This window comes from Macaca nemestrina, chromosome 18, assembly GCF_043159975.1.
Source record: "Macaca nemestrina isolate mMacNem1 chromosome 18, mMacNem.hap1, whole genome shotgun sequence".
Lineage (NCBI taxonomy): Eukaryota > Metazoa > Chordata > Mammalia > Primates > Cercopithecidae > Macaca > Macaca nemestrina.
Window position 1 is genome coordinate 71,448,575 of NC_092142.1, and position 20,020 is coordinate 71,468,594.

General features: G+C 42.7%; 2 protein-coding genes across 5 annotated transcripts in view; one reads left to right on the top strand and one right to left on the bottom strand.

Moving 5' to 3' along the window:
• Positions 1–2,308, top strand: part of LOC105491548 (polycystin 1 like 3, transient receptor potential channel interacting) — an 88,881-nt gene extending 86,573 nt beyond the window's left edge. For all 4 annotated transcript variants that reach the window (XM_071084866.1, XM_071084867.1, XM_071084869.1 and 1 more), the window contains one exon: positions 253–2,308. In XM_071084866.1, the coding sequence (XP_070940967.1) occupies positions 253–393 (141 nt within the window). In that variant the 3' untranslated portion in view covers positions 394–2,308. The remainder of the gene's footprint in view (positions 1–252) is intronic.
• Positions 925–20,020, bottom strand: part of LOC105491319 (IST1 factor associated with ESCRT-III) — a 34,657-nt gene continuing 15,561 nt past the window's right edge. The window contains exons 2-10 of the mRNA XM_011757632.3: positions 14,189–14,291; positions 13,274–13,454; positions 12,756–12,843; positions 8,636–8,719; positions 8,041–8,151; positions 6,832–7,026; positions 6,137–6,229; positions 4,713–4,761; positions 925–2,307 (exon numbers count right to left, since the gene is read on the bottom strand). Coding sequence (XP_011755934.1) covers positions 2,108–2,307; positions 4,713–4,761; positions 6,137–6,229; positions 6,832–7,026; positions 8,041–8,151; positions 8,636–8,719; positions 12,756–12,843; positions 13,274–13,454; positions 14,189–14,276 — 1,089 coding nt within the window. The 5' untranslated portion in view covers positions 14,277–14,291 and the 3' untranslated portion in view covers positions 925–2,107. The remainder of the gene's footprint in view (positions 2,308–4,712; positions 4,762–6,136; positions 6,230–6,831; positions 7,027–8,040; positions 8,152–8,635; positions 8,720–12,755; positions 12,844–13,273; positions 13,455–14,188; positions 14,292–20,020) is intronic.

The following is a 20,020-nucleotide window of genomic DNA, read 5'->3' on the forward strand; positions in this document are numbered from 1 at the left end:
AGCTATCTTCCTAGGAAACCCAATTTACAAGACTACATAATATTCTATAGCCACTGTCCTATAAACAGCTGGCTCTCAACCATTGATTAGTGGAAACACTCCAATGCCTGACTCTAAATTATCAAAGAAATGTATCTTTACTATACATTTACTAATTTTTAAAAAATCTTTGGTACTTTGGTACTTTTTTCACTCCAGTATTAGTAGTAATTTCAATTTTCTCCCTTTTCTCTTTTCGTCTTCAATACTCAGAAAGAAGTGGCACTAATAGATATGCTGCTACAGAAGCTCTCAAATTTGTTAGGAATCAGTCGGCCCCAAAAAACCTCATCTGAGCAAGCAGCCACGACAGCAATGGGCACTGACACTGAAGTTTTAGATAAACTACCTTAATCCTGTTATCTCCTATTTGGCTATTTCCTAGCATATTACTACTTATCTTTGCATGGCATAGCTTTAAAATTATAATATACTTTGTTTTTAATTTTGTAAGTTAGGAATCAAAATCCCCTTGGTCCCAAGTCCTTACTTATGGATCTTGGCACTGTCAAGATAGGATTAACTATGCAAGAATCTACGAGACAAACTAGCTCTGCTGCCAAGCAGCAAGTAACAGAACACTCATCACCCATGGCCCAGGATGGCTGTGGGAAATGAAGGAGTCAGAATTGAGCTCACTGCAACTTACTAAAAATAAACATCCAAGGATGAGGCATGGCAGATGTGGAGCCCTGCCACAGAGGAGGACAAAGCAAATTCAGATGCTATCTAGGCTATCTAAACACAGATCAAAATGAGCCCTGCACTGCTCCAGGAATCCTGAAGGTAAGGGCTGGTTTACATGGATCACTTGGTTAAAATATTCTCCACTGAAATCCAGATTTATACTTCATCATCTGACCAAACAGTAAAGAAAGCAGGACACAGGATCTTTAACTTTATTAGCAGCTACTGAGCTACAGAATACAAACCAACTGAAAACATTAAAGGCTGCCTGAAGCAGGTATGTACAGGTATACTACACAGAAGCAAAAGCTGTATCATCCAATCCCAAAGCCACCCCTGTGGGGAAGGATGACCTTAGCTATGGGCCAAAGGAGTACAGAAGTTACAACATGAGAGTCCCATCCATCCAGGAAAGCAGTGAACAACTACAGCCGCATGGGCACCAAAAATTTATCTGAGATTAGTTTTAAAGGTTCCATGAATCAAAGTTTTCAAATGAAAACAGGTACCCCTCTTTTCCTGTAGACTTTCCAGCTCACTACCCAAAAGACTTGAGTACTTCTATTAAGGCAGCTGGAAGCCCACCCTAGACTTGAATGGCAACTTGTCCTTTCTCTGCCAGTAATGCAATCCAACAGAATATGCTACGGGGAAAACAATTTCCACAGTGCCGCCCTCTGGTACAAGGGGAACACAGCACTCAAAGCAAAAAGGCCACAGAGGGCTCCCTGAGAATCCAGTACATCTAAGCGAGGCCTTCAACTGTGGAGACAAACTTTGCAACTGGATCCCGGTGGGATGGTGCCCTGCAGCAAGGAGTAGTGTGTATGCCAGTGAGAGGGCCCAGCTTCCAGGAACAGTTACAATGGCGTCCTGAGTCACTTTCTCTCTCCCACTTGCATTCGAGAGTGAGAAAATACACACTGTGGCCTTGATTCTCACTCACAATCCCCCTGTACAGAGAGGTTTGTTTCTAAGTCTGGAACCTCAACACGAGGCTAGGATGCTTCACGACGTGCTCTCTCCCACTGTCCAGCCATCTTTGGTGGTCTCCCCACAGTGCTTCCCCATCCTCTCACGCTCCTGTGGAGGGACCATGGGACGGGCCAGGAGGAAACCTGGGATCACTCTGACAGGAAACGGACAAGCACAGCTGCCAGGAGTCAGCTGCTCCAGCCTCAGTCTCCAGTTGTTAGTCTCAAGATCAACAGAGAATTGGAAAGCAGCAGAATCTGGAGGAGCAGGAAGAGAGCCCAGAGGAGGAGTGTTGTGCTCAGTGACAGTTAACAGATGAAACGGAATTTCATGGAGATTCTTTGTTACAAGGATAAATTGCTCAGTCTCAACTCCCAGAATGTGAAAGTTGCCTGGTTTAAGAGACCTATGTTTTCTTTTTCAGCTCTTCAAACCTCCGGGAAAGATCATCAAAGTCAATGTCTTCAGATGCTGAGGTGCTGGCACCAGCAGATGCAGTTGGTAGTGTGTCTGGCACAGATGGCAACTCTGGTAGGACAAAGTTGTCATAGTTATCCGCAGGTCTGGAAGGAAGCTTTGCAGAGGCTTCTGGCTTGGGTCCAGGACCTAATTAGGGCAAGGAGCACAATGTTACAAACACCAGAGAAATGACTCAGATCCCCTTTGGCAATAAAAATAAAATGATCAAAATACAGGAGAAAACCTTAGTTCAAGAACTTTTGAGTCTCGCTCCTGTCACCCAGGCTGGAGTACAGTGGTGTGATCTCAGCTCACTGCAACCTCTGCCTCCTGGGTTCAAGCGATTCTCCTGCCTCAGCCTCCTGAGTAGCTAGCTGGGATTACAGGCGCACATCACCACACCCAGCTAATTTTTTAGTAGAGACGAGGCTTCACTATATTGGCCAGGCTGGTCTTGAACTCCTGATCTCAAGTGATCCACACACCTCAGCCTCCCAAAGTGCTGGGATTACAGGTGTTGAGCCACCACACGTGGCTAAAGAAATTTTATTTCTGAAGGCTAATAAACACTTGAATGACAGTTAACATCTACAGTTTCTAATTAGAGTTGAATCCTATCTGTTTTACTTTCCTGTGGTGAGAAAAAAGTTTAAGGGAAATCAAAGTGGGATACATGTGGCCACATCCACAGAGCAATCGACTGTTCCCTTTCATAAGGTCTGCTCCTTTACCAACCAAGTCCAAGGAGTGATAATAGGATTCTGCTAGAACAAACATTGCTTCCTTAAGAACCAACATTCTTTAGGGATTGAGGGGCAAAGTTTTTTTAAAGGAATATAATGTCCAAGTTATTTGATATAATAGTCTGATCTGTATTTCTAGTCTTCTATTTAGTATTTCATATTAAGATAACCCCCTCCCCCCACCACCACACACACCACTGTATGGTTTCTGTAAGTTCTAGAATCAGGAAAACTAAATTACAAAAAAATCAAAATAGTGCTCTGACTCTGGAGGGAAGGGCAGAGTTGACTGGAAAAAGGGAACTCTGAGGTAAGAGTAACATTGCATACCTTGACCAGAGAGTGGAATTTGTGTGTGTGTGTGTGTGTATACACTTAAAATCTATGGTTTTTTTTTAAATGTAAATTATATCTCCATAAGACAACTGTCTAATTTTATTTATTTATTTATTTTTTGAGACAGAGTCTCACTCTTGCCCAGGCTGGAGTACAGTGGCACAATCTCAGCTCACTGCAACCTCGCCTCCTGGGTTAAAGTGATTCTTCTGCCTCAGTTTCCTGAGTAGCTGGGATTACAGGCACCCACCACCACGCCCAGCTAATTTGTGTATTTTTAGTAGAGACAGGGTTTCACCATGTTGGCCAGGCTGGTTTTGAAAACCTGACCTCAGATGATCCGCCCATCTCGGCCTCCCAAAGTGCTGGGATTACAGGTGTGAGCCACTGCACACGGCCCCTAATCTTCCCTCTGGTTTTTGCTGGTAGGTAGTATCTTAATTTTTGTTTTTTAAGACAGGGCCTCACTTTGTCACCCGGGCACCCAGGCTGGAGTAAAATGATAGCTCACTGTAACCTTGAACTCCTGGGCTTAAGAATGCCTCTTGAGTAGCTGTGACCACAGGTCCACACCACCAAGCTGGGTTTTTAAAAATTTTTTGTGGAAACAAGGATCTTGCCCAGGCTGGTCTCAAACTCCTGGCCTCAAGTGATCCTCCTGCCTCAGCTTCCCAAAGTGCTTGGATTACAAATGTGAATCACCATACCTGGCCAGTACTTTTTTAATTGAGTACATAACTACATGAACATGTTTGCTTTGTAAAATTCACTGAGCTGGCCAGGCACAGTGGCTCATGCCTGTAATCTCAGCACTTTGGAAGGCTGAGGCGGGCAGATCACGAGGTCAGGAGTTCAAAACCAGCCTGACCAACATGGTTAAACCCCGTAAACTAAAAATACAAAAATTAGCTGGATATGGTGGTGTGCACCTAGAATCCCAGCTGATACTCAGGAGGCTGAGGCAGAATAGCTTGAACCTGGGAGGCGGAGGTTGCAGAGAGTCAAGACTGCGCCAGTGCACTCCAGCCTGGGCAACAAAGCCAGATTCCATCTCAAAAAAGGGAAAAAAAAAAAACAACACTAAGCTATACACTTAGCATTTGTACTTACTTTCTCCTCAACATCTCTTTAATGCCCCAACTTAAAATTTGGTATTTTGAGGCACAATGGAAGTTGAAGCAGCAATAATATAAAGAAGTCAAGCATGACTAAAAAAAAACCAGAAGGATGAAAAAGAATAGTGATACCACTGACAAAGAGGGAACATGGGAGCTTCTTTTGGGCTAGGGACAATCTTTTATCTTTGGAAGCAGGATATCCTGAGTTCTATTTTAGCATTTGGGAAGAGAACAGGGCATGTAGATAGAATTCCATGGACTTGGAAACAGTCTCTAAGGGAGGAACAATGAGAAAGGAGAAAACAGCAGAGGGTTCAGCATTGAGCCCTGAAGGTTTCTGATTGACACTACTTACCAACAATCTGTGCAGAAGAGAGATTCTTATCAGCATTAACGTCATCTACCTGAAACACACAGATTGTTACCAGAGGAAACAGCAATGGCATCACTGGAGAAAGTACTGGTATAAGCCCCTGTGTTTCCAAAAGCTAAGGTGCTCACCAAATACAACAGAGCCTGTTCCAAAGAAACTGCCCCTGCATTTCTTCCAATCAGGTAGACACCATGTTGAACTCCTTTGATTTTAATTGAGACAGGGTCTTGTTCTGTCACCCAGGCTGGAGTGCAGTGGTACAATCACAGCTCACCACAGCCTCCACTTCCTGGGCTCCAGCCATTGCCCCACCACAAACTCTCGCATAGCTGGGACCACAGGTGTGCAGCACTATGCCTGGCCAATTTTTGTATTTTGGGTAGAGACAGGGTTTCTCCATGTTGCCCAGGCTGGTCTCGAACGCCTGCCTAAGCCTCCCAAAGTGCTGGGATTATAGGCGCGAGCCACCACGCCCGGTCCCATGTTGAACTCTTAACTGCCAAGCAGAGAAAAAGAAAATCCTTACCACACTATGACAACTTTAATGATACTTCACCTTTGGGCAAAGGGAAAGCATTCCTGAATATATCTGTAAGAACCAAGTCCTCAAATACTGGTGAAGATTTTCGACCTCATTCCTACAAACAGCTGTGGGTTATGCTCCCATGCATGCAAAACCAAAGCATAAGAAAAACTCAGGCCCAAGGTAGAACACATCAGCTACAGATGGGAACCAAATGAAAGAACAGAAAGCAAGCTCAGGAACAGGAAGATCTTCCTAGATGAGTGATTTACATAGCAAATGCCACACCTATTTGTTTCTCAGTAAAATACTAGATGGAGACAGGTCTCAAAAGGCCTACAGTAACTGAAGAAACAAGGCTGGTCAAAAACAAGTAACCTAAACCACCTACAGTTCGAGGTATTAGCTATTCATTAGCAAGTTTTAACTAGAATACTAAAATGTGAAATTAATGCTACTGGCCGACATGTAACTGGACATTTCTGATTATTCCTTTACATGTGTTGAGAACATATAAGACTAATATTTTAATAATTATGATACTTTAGCACCACAACTATATCAGCTCAATGTGAGTATCTGCCTAGTCGGTCAAAACAACTGGTTAAGTGCCCTCATAGAGCACTACAACTTTCTAAGAAATCTGTAGTTCCTTCCTGATTCCTGGCTTAATTGCAGACAAAGCATTGCCACCAATGATACTGCCATCACCACCATTCCCCACTTCCAGGGTAGTGTTATAAAGCAACATAAGAATCCCAAAGCAAAAACGATGACAGTACTAGGAATTGATCAAAACTCTGCCTTCCCTGTGGTCATTATTTTGCTCCCTCTTCATGGCATTCACTCTCCTGTTGCTTATAAAACAGGCTCAGGCACTTACAGATTCGTACGATGGGGGAGTTGCTGGTATCTGAGGTGGATGAATATTGGGAAAGGCCTGAAAAGTCCCCATTGGCAATCCATTGAAATCTGACTGTAAGAGGAGAAAGGCAACATCAGAGACACTGTCTCCAGTTTGCAATCTTGAAGGTTTGAGTATTGGAAGGGAGAAATAAATACATGTATATTCCCATACTAAAAATATATAAATATTCAAGATCCTTAAAAATGCCCAAAAAGACCACATGTGGTCAGGATTCCGGATTTATAAAGAGCTATAACCAAAGGCTATTTAATCAACTGCTTCAGTGTTTACAAGGGAAAACTCTAATGAGACTTTCTTTCTAGCAATGACCATCTTATCTACAAAGGTTTTTCTGCCTGATGATAATTGGTGGTCTATTCATTTGTGGAAAAAGCTACTAGTATGACTATAACAGATCCCAAAGATATTCAGTAAACCTATATGAAAAGTGTTTTTCTGGCACCATCTCTATAGATTTTCCTACAGCTGAACTAAAAGATCATCTTTGAATCCAATGATTTTTTCCCCACAAGATGACTGCCAGCTAATACCAAATGTTCTTACTGCTGACTGCTCCTGACAACCTACGATTCCTGAGTGTATTCACAGAGCCAGCTTGTCATCTTCTATAACATTTTCTAAAGCTCACACCCACACTTATGTATACTTACAGGTCCCTTTGGCAGTGGATATGAGAAAGGCGTATTTGCAGATGGCATGGGCATGGGCATTGGCACCGTTCCATCAGGTCCACCAACTGGTGCTATGAACCCACCACCCCCTCCTCTTCCAGGGCCTCCTTTCTTCACATCATCTGTGAATCCAACATCAATAAGATCTGTATCTACCCCAGGAGGAGCTTCTGCCTGAGACAAAAAGAGAAACCCATGTCATTAACACATGTCCAAGACCAGGTTCCCCAGAAAGCGGACTCAGATGGAGATTAGCATGAAGCAAGTTTACTGGAGTGCTTCTGGGATCAACACGTGAGGGAAAAGAAGGCAGAGTTAGGTGGAAGGAGAAGTTGGGCTGCAACACAGTCACAACAAAGGCCTCAGCCAATTAATTCCCCAGTGACTTCTGCAGCTGGAATGGACCTGATGGTGTCTCCAACTGGGGGTAATAGGGATGTCTGAGCAGTACACACCAAAGCATCCACCAGACCCCACTGACCTTAACTGGTGGACGATTTTATTTTTTGAGATGGAGTCTTGCTGTCGCCCAGGCTGGAGTGCAGTGGCGTGATTTCGGCTCACTGCCAAGCTCCTCCACCTCCCGGGTTCACACCATTCTCCTGCCTCAGCCTCCCGATTAGCTGGGACTACAGGCGCCCGCCACCACGCCCAGCTAATTTTTTCTATTTTTACTAGAGACAGGGTTTTCACCGTGTTAACCAGGATGGTCTCAATCTCCTGACCTCATGATCCACCCGCCTCAGCCTCCCAAAGTGCTGGGATTACAGGCGTGAGCCACTGTGCCTGGCCAACTGGTGGATGATTTTTTATCCCTGTATCCTCAGCTTTCTGTGCACTACCTGACACATGGTGGGTACCCAGTAAACGTTTCGGGAACTGTTTGGGCCTTGGGGCATTTCTTGCTATCTACAGGTGGTTTCTCAATTCTGAAGTTCACCAAAAAGTAGCAATAATAGTGCCATTTTACATTTGTATCAAGGTTTGGACCTTCTCAGTGTTGTTATTCATCTAATTCCTTAAGTTCCCTGTGAGATATGCAGGCACATTTATTGTCAAAAAGCTACTAACTGGACGAAGGCTTAAACTCACACAAATTTAAGTTAATGCAAAGAATATGGATTTTTTTTTTCCAAAGAAGGTCTTACCTACAAATTCATTTTTCTTTGTATTCTGGGATAAACTTACCATGACCACAGAGTCAGGTTCATAGGGTACATTGTAATTCTTCGCAATTTCAATCAGATATCTCTCCACCAGGATTTTGGGTGGGGCTTCCACACTCAGCTTGTGCATTAGCTGTAAGTAAAAAGTAAGATGCATCTATACCAACCAGCCTAATCCTAACCTCACTATGCAATGTTAGCTCCTCTCATTTTACAGGTAACATTCAGGAAAAAAAGGTTCAAAGCAGTTAAATTTTTTTCAGAGTCACAAGACACATCAGGGGACCCAGTCTCTTCACATTTTCATTACACATGACCCAGATGCTGGTAAAAGACAATACTGCTGCCTTCCACAGTTCAATTCATCCACCACCCTCCCCACCTCACTTCCAACCTTCACAAATGACATGAGGCATACAAAATGGGGAAGTGGAGTCAGGAATGACAGCAACCAGAGGAACTCAGCAGGTGTAAGGACTGGACCACACTGCCAGCCACACAGCTGAAATGTGAAACCCTATACTGAGCCATACAGTGGTACCCACTACAATTGCCACAGGCAATACAATAAACTGCTCCCACATACTGCTTTCATGTTTACCAACTATGTTCATTACCCTGTCATTCACAGTTCCAATCTGGTTGGTCCTACATAGCTTGCCATATTCCTTGCTATACTTGGCACAGAGCTGATCAGCAACCTAAGAAGAAAAAGGACAGTAAATAAAAATAGAGACCACTCCAACAGACTGCTCTACGCTTCTTCCTGGCAACAGTAAACATGTGTCTATTACAAGATTTCCAAAACACTGGAGTCTGCAAAACCTTAAGGGGTATGCATTAATCCACTATTTGTTCATCCATCCATCCATCCAATGAGCAGCACTCAAGTGCCAAACACTATCATGAGTGTTATACAATATAAATAAAAGGAACAAAACAGATACTGTTCCTACTCTTACAGTCGTACATTAATCAAATTGTACAAAGAAAAAAGTTTCCTCTTCAAAGTTTCCCTTCTTGTTAAAGAATAAATCATAAATGTTAGAAATGTTTCTTTTGAGGCCAAGTGCAGGGGCTCACGCCTGTAATTCCAGCACTTTGGGAGGCCGAGGCAGGCAGATCACAAGGTCAGGAGATTGAGACCATCCTGGCTAACATGATGAAACCCCATCTCTACTAAAAAGAAGAAATGTTTCTTTTAAAGACTAACTTCCTTCAAGCTTCCTTGCTTTGTGCTAATAACTCTTTGTTAACCCCTATCCCATGTAGCTATTAAATATAAGAAAATAAATACATTCTATGCCCTTGTACTTTAACCAAGATGCTCACAGGCATGTCTCAGCTCGCAGCCTATGCCCCTTCCTTATTTGGGAATGTTACTACTTTTCTAAGTCTTCTCATAAGCAACTTCCTCTTTTCCTTTGTTCTCCCTTGCATATACCCATTTTTAAAAGTTTTAAAACCTTTAGCCAAATGGGTGCAGCCTAGACTGGGAGGTCCAGTTCCAGCCAATGGAATCAGGACACAGCAATAGGGTCCAGATGTGTAGGATATAAATATTTTTACCCCCTTTGTTCAGTGTGCTCTTGCTATTGTTCCATCTGCGAGAAGCATCCTTTCTGCAGAAAGTAAAAACTGCCTTGCTGAAAGAATTAAATTTATATTTGAGTGCTATTTCTTTGTGGCACCGTGGAACAAGCATTTCTAACAACACAGATAAAGGCACAACTGCAGCTACAATAAGTGATACCAAGTGAAGGTACAGCATGCTATCACCAGCTTCTAACAGCAGAATCAAATCTTATCAGAAAAGTCAGGTAAGGGTTCCTGAAGGAAGTGATGCTCTGCTGAGATTTAAAGGATGACTAAGGTCAGGCATGGGGGTTCATGCCTGTAATCCCAACACTTTGTGAGGCTGAGGTGGGCGGATCACTTGAGCTCAGGTGTTCAAGACCAGCCTGGGCAACATAGCAAAACCCTAGCCTCTATTTTTAAAAGACACAAAAATTAGCTGGGCATGGTGGCATGCACCTGTTGTCTCAGCTACTCGGGGGGCTGAGGTTGAAGGAGGATCAGTTGAGCCCAGGAAGCCGAGGCTGCAATGAGGCAAGATCGTGCCACTGCACTCCAGCCTGGGTGACAAAGCAAGACCCTGTCTCAAATAATTAAATTAAAAATGACTAGGAGTTAACTAAATAGGGAAGGAAGAGCATTTTAGGAAAAGAAAACAGCAGTGCAAAGTCCTCTGGTGGAAAAAAACAAAGTCCTCAAGCCTGCAATCAGCCAGTGAGCCTCTAGTACAGAGGCCAAAGAGTGTGGTAGGAAACGAAGAAAGGGAGGTGGGAGCCAGACAATGCAGGACCATGTAGGCTGTATAAGGGAGTTTTGTTTCTATCACAAGAGCAACAGAAAGCTACTGATGGGCTTTAAAGCAAGAGGTCATGACAGGATCAGAGCTGTGTTTTGGACAAAACCCTCAGGTGGTTCTGATAGAATAGTGAATAGATTAAAAGAAGCCAAAGTAGGAATAGGAAGAATATTTAAGAAGCTACTCTCGCTTTCCAGACAGGAAACGATAGTAGCATTGGACCAGAGCGGTCCCAACATTCCAGGAGCCCAGTAGGAGAGTTCTCACTGTTCAATATGAAGACTTTCAGTGGTACCTGGCACCTATGATTTAAATGGCATTTGTCTTTTATGGTTTTTGTTTTGGCTGGTTTATACTATACAGAGATTATTTTTATTCACATTAGTGTATCACTCTGTTTATGGCTTTTGAATTTTGTAACATTTAAGCCTTTTCCGAGATTAATTTTAAAGGAGTACAGAAGAGACCAAAAACGGCCGGGTGTGGTGGCTCATGCCTGTAATCCCAACACTTTGGCAGGCCGAGGCGGGTGGATCACAAGGTCAGGAATTCGAGATCAGTCTGGTCAACATGATGAAACCCCGTCTCCACTAAAAATACAAAAAATTAGCCGGGCGTGGTGGCAGGCACCTGTAATCCCAGCTACTTAGGAGGCTGAGGCAGGAGAATCGCTTGAACCCAGGAGGTAGAGGTTGCAGTGAGCCAAAATTGTACCACTGCACTCCAGGCAACAGTGTAAGACTCCGTCTCAAAAAAAAAAAAAAAACAATCTACATAATAATCAGTTGCCTCGGCCGGGCGCGGTGGCTCAAGCCTGTAATCCCAGCACTTTGGGAGGCCGAGGCGGGTGGATCACGAGGTCAGGAGATCGAGACTATCCTGGCTAACACGGTGAAACCCCGTCTCTACTAAAAATACAAAAAAATTAGCCGGGCGTGGTAGCGGGTGCCTGTAGTCCCAGCTACTTGGGAGGCTGAGTCAGGAGAATGGCGTGAACCCAGGGGGCGGAGCTTGCAGTGAGCCGAGATCGCGCCACTGCACTCCAGCCTGGGAGACACAGTGAGACTCCGTCTCAAAAAAAAAAAAAAAAAAAAAAATCAGTTGCCCTATTGTCCCTCTTCTCTGCCCACAAAACTCAATGACTATCCCTGGCACCCTACTGGACTATCCGAGGTTTATTCTCTGGGGAGACTAAACTAAAGGGACTCGAGTCTACACACAGGAGACAACAGTGATACTTACAACAGAAGAATTAAGTGTAAGTCTTCTATATATCAAATAGATTTTTGGCTTCCTTCTCCACTGGGCTCTCAGAAATGCTGGCAGCCAGCTTATACACTCTAGGCAGAAAATAGGAGGATTCTGGAGAAAACGACCAACTCAAGGAAAGATGACTAGTTCCTCACAGTCTGGAATTCCTCCAAATAAGAGCTTAGTCAGATCACTCAGCAATGAAGGCATCTGGCAATAAAAACCCACCCATGCACACAAGAAGGTCCAACCTCCTTTTTAGTGCCTCACTCTTAAATGTAAACCGACACCCAAGGACCACTAAATCTTTGGGAAAGCTTCTACTATAAAACTAAGAAATACGAAAATTGAACTTGAAACAAACATGACAGAAGTTTAAAAATTAACTATAATTAATATCCTCAGAGACTCAGAAAACATTGTAGCCATGAAACAAACGGAGTATGAAAAATATTCAGAGAATTTTCTAAAAAGAGCTCTTGAAAAAAACCTAGAAAACAAGGAAATCTCAGTAGATGGGTTGGGAGATAAGAATGAGACAATTCCTAGGAAATAAAACAGAAAGGCAAAGATGTAGAAAATAGAAAACAACAGAACTGAATTTGTATCCTAGGAGTCAGTACCATATCCATGTTGTGATGTGCAATTTTCTGGTTAATGTCTGTCTTTTCTGCTAGACTCTAAGCTACAGGAGTATGGCTGGTGCCATATTTTGCTCACCACTATCACCCCCAGCACTCACACAGCTCATACAATTTACTTAATAAATATTTGTGGAATTAATAAAGCAAAAACATCTGTCACCTTAATGTTATTTTCACTTTACTTGTTTACAGTTGTATAAGAACTTTTCTATTTGCATAGAGTTAAATAACATTAAGACAAAACTCGAGAACATGAAACTTTGCTCCTTAAAAAAATTACTCAAGTTTGCAAAACACTGTTCTATTCTACGATATAAGGCTGAAAAAGAGAAACACATTTACAAAACCTATTTCAAAAGCAACAAAGAAGGGTACAAAATATCTGGTCAAATCGGCAGAAGTAACTTATATTAACCAACCTTTCTAACAATATGAAAAGCTACAGACATCACTGAAACTACTTGTACTCACTATTTTCAACTCAGCCACTTCTGACTGGAGTCGAGGAGCAGCCCAGATCAATGTAGACACAGATTCAGCCAGACCAGAATCTAGTTCCCTAATCAAGGAAAAACATTAGTATTTTTTAAAACATTCTTTAAAACAAACCAACAAAATCCTAGCTTTTGTTTCATATACTTTATAGCCTCTGAAGCTATTTTGTGAATCTCACTAGATTCTCACAATAACTCTAGGCTTCTAGCCATTTTCGTGATCTTATTTTACTTTTGGAGAAACTTAAAACTATGGAACAAGCCCAAGGCCATGAAGTCGGAAAATGGTTGAGCCAAGATTCAAATTTAGGCTTCTCAGTTTCAGATTCTGTATTTTTTTTTTAACAGTTATCTACACTGAGATCAGGCCTTTAAGCAACTGTTAGGAAGCAGATCCTTGGGCATGTGAAATAGTCCCTTGATGCAGAAAGAGACCATATTATTCCTTTCTCAAATTCCAGAAGTCATTTAGGTCTTTGAATCAAAGTATCTTACTTCATAGACTGGATAAGGCCAAACCGAGCCAGCAGCAGGTCACAGTACAGCTCCAGGATCTCCATGGCCTCCACGAGGTAGTCTTCCCGGATAATGTGCTCAACACGGATCCGAGCTCGTTCATCTTTCCCAGCAGCCAGATAGTCAGCAATCTCCTTTCTCGCTTTCTGGGCCAGTTCCGCTAAGACACAAATCCCACTCCAATCTCACAGTAGAGCACTGGCATCTGGCCTACAGGCCAATCTCCCCCCAGCAAGAAGAACTGGGTGGTTTCTATTATATCCTAGCTCCTCTCCCTTAGCAAATCTAATCCCATCCCATCTACTGTAGAATTTGCTACTCTGTCTAGGTGAGAAAATATAGTTCATGTGGCTTGACATTTCCAACTTAGGAGTCAGGTGACCTAATTCCATAACAACAGAGTATGTCCCTTTCTCTGCAAAAAAGGCACTTAGTCTATTAGTCACAAAGGGCAGAAATGCATCCAAAGCTTAAAAGATATGATCCCAGGCCAGGTATGGTAGCTCATGCCTGTAATCCCAGCACTTTGGGAGGCCGAGGCAGACGGATGGCTTTGAGGTCATGAGTTCAAGACCAGCCTGGCCAACATGGTGAAATCCCGTCTCTACTAAAAACACGAAAATTAGCCAGGTATGGTGGCACATGCCTGTAATCCCAGCTACTTGGGAGGCTGAGGCACAAGAATCACTTGAACCCTGGAGGTGGAGGTTGCAGTGAGCCGAGATCACACCACTGCACTCCATCCTGGGCGACAGAGTGAGACTGTGTCTCAACAAAAACAACAACAAAAAAAGATACGATCCCTAAGACTTCATAGTACTGGCCTCAAAGATCCACTACTGGGGTGCTAGTATCCAGTGATGTATTTTGGAGAAAAAAAGGTACACTACTCACTTTTTTTTTTCTCCAATAGTTTAAGGCGATTTATGACTAATCTCAAATTCACTCTTAAGCGCTCAGCTTTAAATCCAGAGCCCAGCATGCTGTGCTGTTCCTCCTAGAAACAGAAGAAGCACAATGACTATTTTCAAGTCAAAATTAGTTCAGGAACTAGAGCCTCTTAGGGGTGAATTATGTGAAACAAACCAGAGTGTTTTTCTAATACAGGAAAATTACATGCTCTAATTCACATTTTTTACAGATTGTTTTGGCTGTTGTAAAGAAAACTAATTGGGGAAGGATAATACTAGAAGCAGGAAGACCAATGGGAAGGCTATTATTATCATCCAGACAAGAGATGGTAATGGCTCAGACTAGGGTGGTTAGCAGTGTCAGGCAACTGGATTTGAAATCTACTTTGAAGGCACAGCTGAAAGAATTTGGTGACAGATGAAATTAATACCTAGATATTGGCAGGGGGTGGTGTGATAAAAAGATAAAAAAGCAGAAGGGCTCCCTGCTTCTCCCAAAAAAATCTCAACAGGGATGGCAATGGGGAAAGATGATCGAATTTAGACCCATAATTGAAAATATTCTCAGGCCGGGCGCGGTGGCTCACGCCTGTAATCCCAGCACTTTGGGAGGCCAAGGCGGGCGGATCACAAGGTCAGGAGATCGAGACCACGGTGAAACCCCGTCTCTACTAAAAATACAAAAAATTAGCCGGGCGCGGTTGTGGGCGCCTGTAGTCCCAGCTACTCGGGAGGCTGAGGCAGGAGAATGGCGTGAACCCGGGAGGCGGAGCTTGCAGTGAGCCGAGATCGCGCCACTGCACTCCAGCCTGGGCTGGGCGACAGAGCGAGACTCCGTCTCAAAAAAAAAAAAAAAAAAAAAGAAAAGAAAATATTCTCATCTTAACTCCCCAAATCCTGCCAACAAGTCTCAGTCTTTGGGGAAAAGCTAGTACCCAAGAAATATCATTGACATCTACTCATATACAGAGTTACACAAAGGGGTGAAAAGTCCACGAAAAAACTGCCCTACAAAATTCTACAACAGAAGGCTCTTTACCAGGAATTTCACTGAATAGTAGAGTTACAGTCAAAACCACCCCTCCTCTACCCGCAAGACTTTAGGGTATACCACTGTGCATTGACCACTGTGCATTCTATTTCAGAACAGCACAATTTCTATTTCTCTCAATTTAAATTCTGGACTCAAACTTAAAAACATGTAATATCCAAACAAAAGATAGGTCAAACAAAGTAACTGAGGAACAGACAAATCAAAAGAGCACCAAAGAAAGAAAAAACAGTAGGAATAGTACTTGTCTACTAGTGAATTAACCACTAATAAAAAACATCAGATGGGTTTTCCTTTTGTAAAACTGCCCCCAAAAGTCTTTACTCTACATTTAAGAATTAACCTAAGTCCCAGGTTAAAATGGGGCTTTTATGTCATCAAGTATCTGGAATCCAGCAATTGAGTTATGTTCAATCCATGCAATAAGTATTTTCTGATTACCTGTATGTCAGATGTTGGCTTGATGCTGGAGATAAAAAGCATAAATTAAGTACAATCCTGGCCAGGTATGGTGGCTCACACCTGTAATCCCATCACTTTGGGAGGCCAAGGTGGGCAGATCATGAGGTCAGGAGATGGAGACCATCCTGGCCAACATGGTGAAAGCCCATCTCTACTAAAACTACAAAAAAAAATTAGCTGGGCATGGTGATATACACCTGTAGTCCCAGTACTCGGGAGGCTGAGACAGGAGAAATGCTTGAACCCAGGAGGTGTAACAGTGAGCCAAAATCGTGCCACTGCACTCCAGCCTGGAAACAGAGCGAGACACTGTCTCCAAAAAAAGAAAGAAAGAAAAAAAAAAAGGTACAATCCCTGTCCTCAAAGGAACCTGTATTCTACTGGAAAAACAACAAACAAACAACAAAAACAATCCCAGCACTTTGGGAGGCCTAGGCGGGCGGATCACCTGATGTCGGGAGTTCGAGATCAGCCTGACCAACATGGAGAAACCCCGTCTCTACTAAAAATACAAAATTAGCTGGGTGTGATGGTGCATGCCTGTAATCCCAGCTACTCGGGAGGCTGAGGCAGGAGAATTGCTTTAACCCAGGAGGCGGAGTTTGCAGTGAACCGAGAACGCTCCATTGCACTCCAGCCTGGGCAACAAGAGTGAAATTCCGTCTCCAAAAACAAAAAGCTAAATAGTAGGGTGTGAGTGTGGTGGCTCATGCCTGTAATCCCAGCGCTTTGGGAGGCCAAGGTGGGAGGACTGCTTAAGCCCATGAGTTCAAGACCAGCCTAGGCAACATGGAGAAACCTCATCTTTACAAAAAAATACAAAAATTAGCTGGGCATGGTGGCATGCACCTGTGGTCCCAGCTACTCAGGAGGCTGAGCCAGGAGGACTGCTTGATTTCCAGAAGCAGAGGCTGTGGTGAGCCAAGATCACACCACAGTATTCCAGGCATGGTGAGAAAGCAAGACTCTGTCTCAAAAACAAACAAAAACCAAGAGCTAATTACATATAAAGGACTCCTATAACTCAACAACAACAACGTGATTTTAAAATGGGCAAAAAACTTGAAGACATTTCTCCAAAGATGATATACAAACAGCTAACAAGCATATCAAAAGTGCCAATATCATTAATCTCTAGAGAAAGGCAAAATGAAATCACAATGAGATACCACTTCACACCCATTAAGATGGCTACTATCAAAAAAAAGAAAGAAAATTTCAAGTACTGATCAGGCTGTGGAGAAAACGGAACCCTTGTGCACTGTTGGTGGGATTGTAAAATGGTACAACCATTATGGAAAAACAGTATGGCAGTTCCTCAAAAAATTAAAATTAAAAATGTAACTACCATATAATCTAGAAATCCCACTTCTGGTATATATCTAAAAGAACTGAAAGCAGAACTTCAAAGAGGTATTCGTATACCTATGTTCCCAGCAGCATTATTCACAATGGCCAACAGGTGGAGGCAACCCAAACGGCCACTGAGGGATGAATGGATAAACCAAATGTGGTCTACACATACAACAGAGCACTCATCAGCCTTAGAAAGGAAAGGAAATCCTACCCATCACACGCTATGGATGAACTTTGAGGACATCGTGGTAAGTGAAATAAGCCAGTCACAAAAAAAGAAATACTGTAAAATTCTACTTGTGTGAGATATCTAAAATTAGAGAAACAGAAAGTAGAATGGTGGTTGCCAGGGTCCAGGAGTAGGGGGAAATAGGGAACTGTTTCATGAGTACAGAGTTTCAGTTTTGGAAGATGAAAAGTTTATGGAGATCTGTTGCACAACTATGTGAGTACATACTACTGAACTCTACACTTAAAAATGGGTAAGTTGGCCGGGCGCGGTGGCTCACGCCTGTAATCCCAGCACTTTGGGAGGCCGAGGCGGGCGGATCACGAGGTCAGGACATCGAGACCATCCTGGCTAACACAGTGAAACCCCGTCTCTACTAAAGAATACAAAAAATTAGCCGGGCGTAGTGGCGAGTGCCTATAGTCTCAGCTGCTCGGGAGGCTGAGGCAGGAGAATGGCCTCACCCAGGAGGTGGAGGTTGCAGTGAGCCGAGATTGTGCCACTGCACGCCAGCCTGGGCCACAGACCAAGACTCCGTCTCAAAAAAAAAAAAAAAAATGGGTAAGTTGGTAAATTCTGTCATGTTGCCATGTGTTTTTCACCACAGTTAAATTTTTTAATTCTCAAGAGCTAAAACAAAACTATTAACATATTGGGATAAACATAAAAGAATATTTTATAAAGGAGATAGAACAGACCTTTTTAAGAGACAAAAATTATTTTGTATGGAAAAATTACTTAAACTACAAAAAAAATTAAAAGGTAAGCAATATTTGGGGGGAAATCTGCAAAGGAGATTATTCTAAACTTGATCATGATGATGAGTGAGAAAACTGGTGCATTCTCAAACTCCTGCTGGAAATGTAAATTGCTACCACCTCTCAAGGTCACTCTTTCAAACTTCCAAGTTTAGCCAGGAGCAGTGGCTCATGCCTGTAATCACAACACTTTGGGAGGCAGAGACTTGAGCTCAGGAGACCAGCCTGGGCAACATGGTGAAACTCCAACTGTACCAAAACTACAAAAATTCGCCAAGGCATGGTGGTGAGCGCCTATAGTCCCAGCTACTTGGGAGGCAAGAGTGAGAAGATCACTGGAGCCTGGGTAGTTGAGGCTAAGGTAAGCCATGACTGTGCCACTGCACTCCAGCCTAGGCAAGACCCTGTCTCAAAAAAAAAAAAACAAACAAACAAAAAAAACATCCAAGTTTAAATGTCTATCCTGAAGAACAGTTCACATTCACTTGTATATAGAGGGGAACGTACAATGACAAAATCATCTAAATTCCAACCATTAGAAACTGATTAAAACACATCTGTTTTATGGGATACATGGCAGTAGTTTTGTTTTTTGGCGGGTTTTTTATGGTTTCTGAGACAGAGTCTTCACTTTGTTGCCCAGGCTGGAGTGCGGTGGCGTGATCTTAGCTCACTGCAACCCCTGCCTCCCAAGTTCAAGCAATTCTCTTGCCTCAGTCTCCGGAGTGCCTGGGATTACAGGCATGAACCACCACACCCAGCTAATCTTTGTATAGCAATAGTTTTTTTTTATGTTTTTTTTTAAAAAAGGTAATGTAGCATTCTAAAACATTTTAGCACAAAGCAAGCACTCAGATAATAATTGCTGAAAAAATTAAAGGGAAGAGCTCCAAGATGTGTTACTTTTATTGTTCTGTTTTTGACGTAAGAGTCTCACTCTTGCCCAGGCTGGAGTGCAGTGGTGCGATCACGGCTCACTGCAACCTCTGCCTTCTGGGTTCAAGCTATTCTCCTGCCTCAGCCTCCCACGTAACTGAGATTATAGGCACGCGCCACCATGCCTAGCTAATTTTTCGTATTTTTAGTAGAGATGGGGTTTCACCATGTTGGACATGCTGGTCTTGAACTCCTGACCTCAAGTGATCCACCCATCTCAGCCTCCCAATGTTTTTTTTGTTTGTTTTTAAATCAAGCTGAAAAGTAGCATACACATTATGATACTACATTATACACGTATATAAATGCATGGAGAAGATGCCTATAAAAACAGGTATTAACATTTTAATGGTGTTAACTCTGGAAAGTAAAGCTAAAGGGAAGCCTCAGTATTTTCTCTTATATACTCCAAATTGATGAATATTTACAAAAATATATTCACATATATTTAAGAATATTTCTATTAATACATAACCACCCTTGCCCTTATGAAGTATAGCAGTACCCCCTTATCCAAGGGTTACATTCCAAGACCCTAGTGGATGCCTGAAATTGCAGCTCATACCGAATCCTATACATAGTACCATGTTTTTCAATCTGATATCCAAGGGGGCTAAGTGACTAATGGGCAGGTACAATACACAGCGTGGATACGCTGGACAAACGGGTAATTCAAATCCCAGGTGGGATGAACAGGATGGCATGAGAGTTCATCAAACTACTTGGAATGACACACAATTTAAAATGTATGAACTGTTTATTTCTGCAATTTTCCATTTAATATTTTCAGACCACACTTGACCAAAGTAGCTGAAAGTCCAGACAATGAAAACATGGATGAGGGAGGACTGCTGTACATCAAGGCCTTTTATTATATAATCAAGATAACAAATCAACTCCCACACAATTTATTTTTATCACTCCTGAGTAGCTGGGACTACAGGCACATGCCACCACACCCAGCTAATTTTTGTATTTTGAGTAGAGACAGGGTTTCACCATGTTGGCCAGGTGACTAAAATT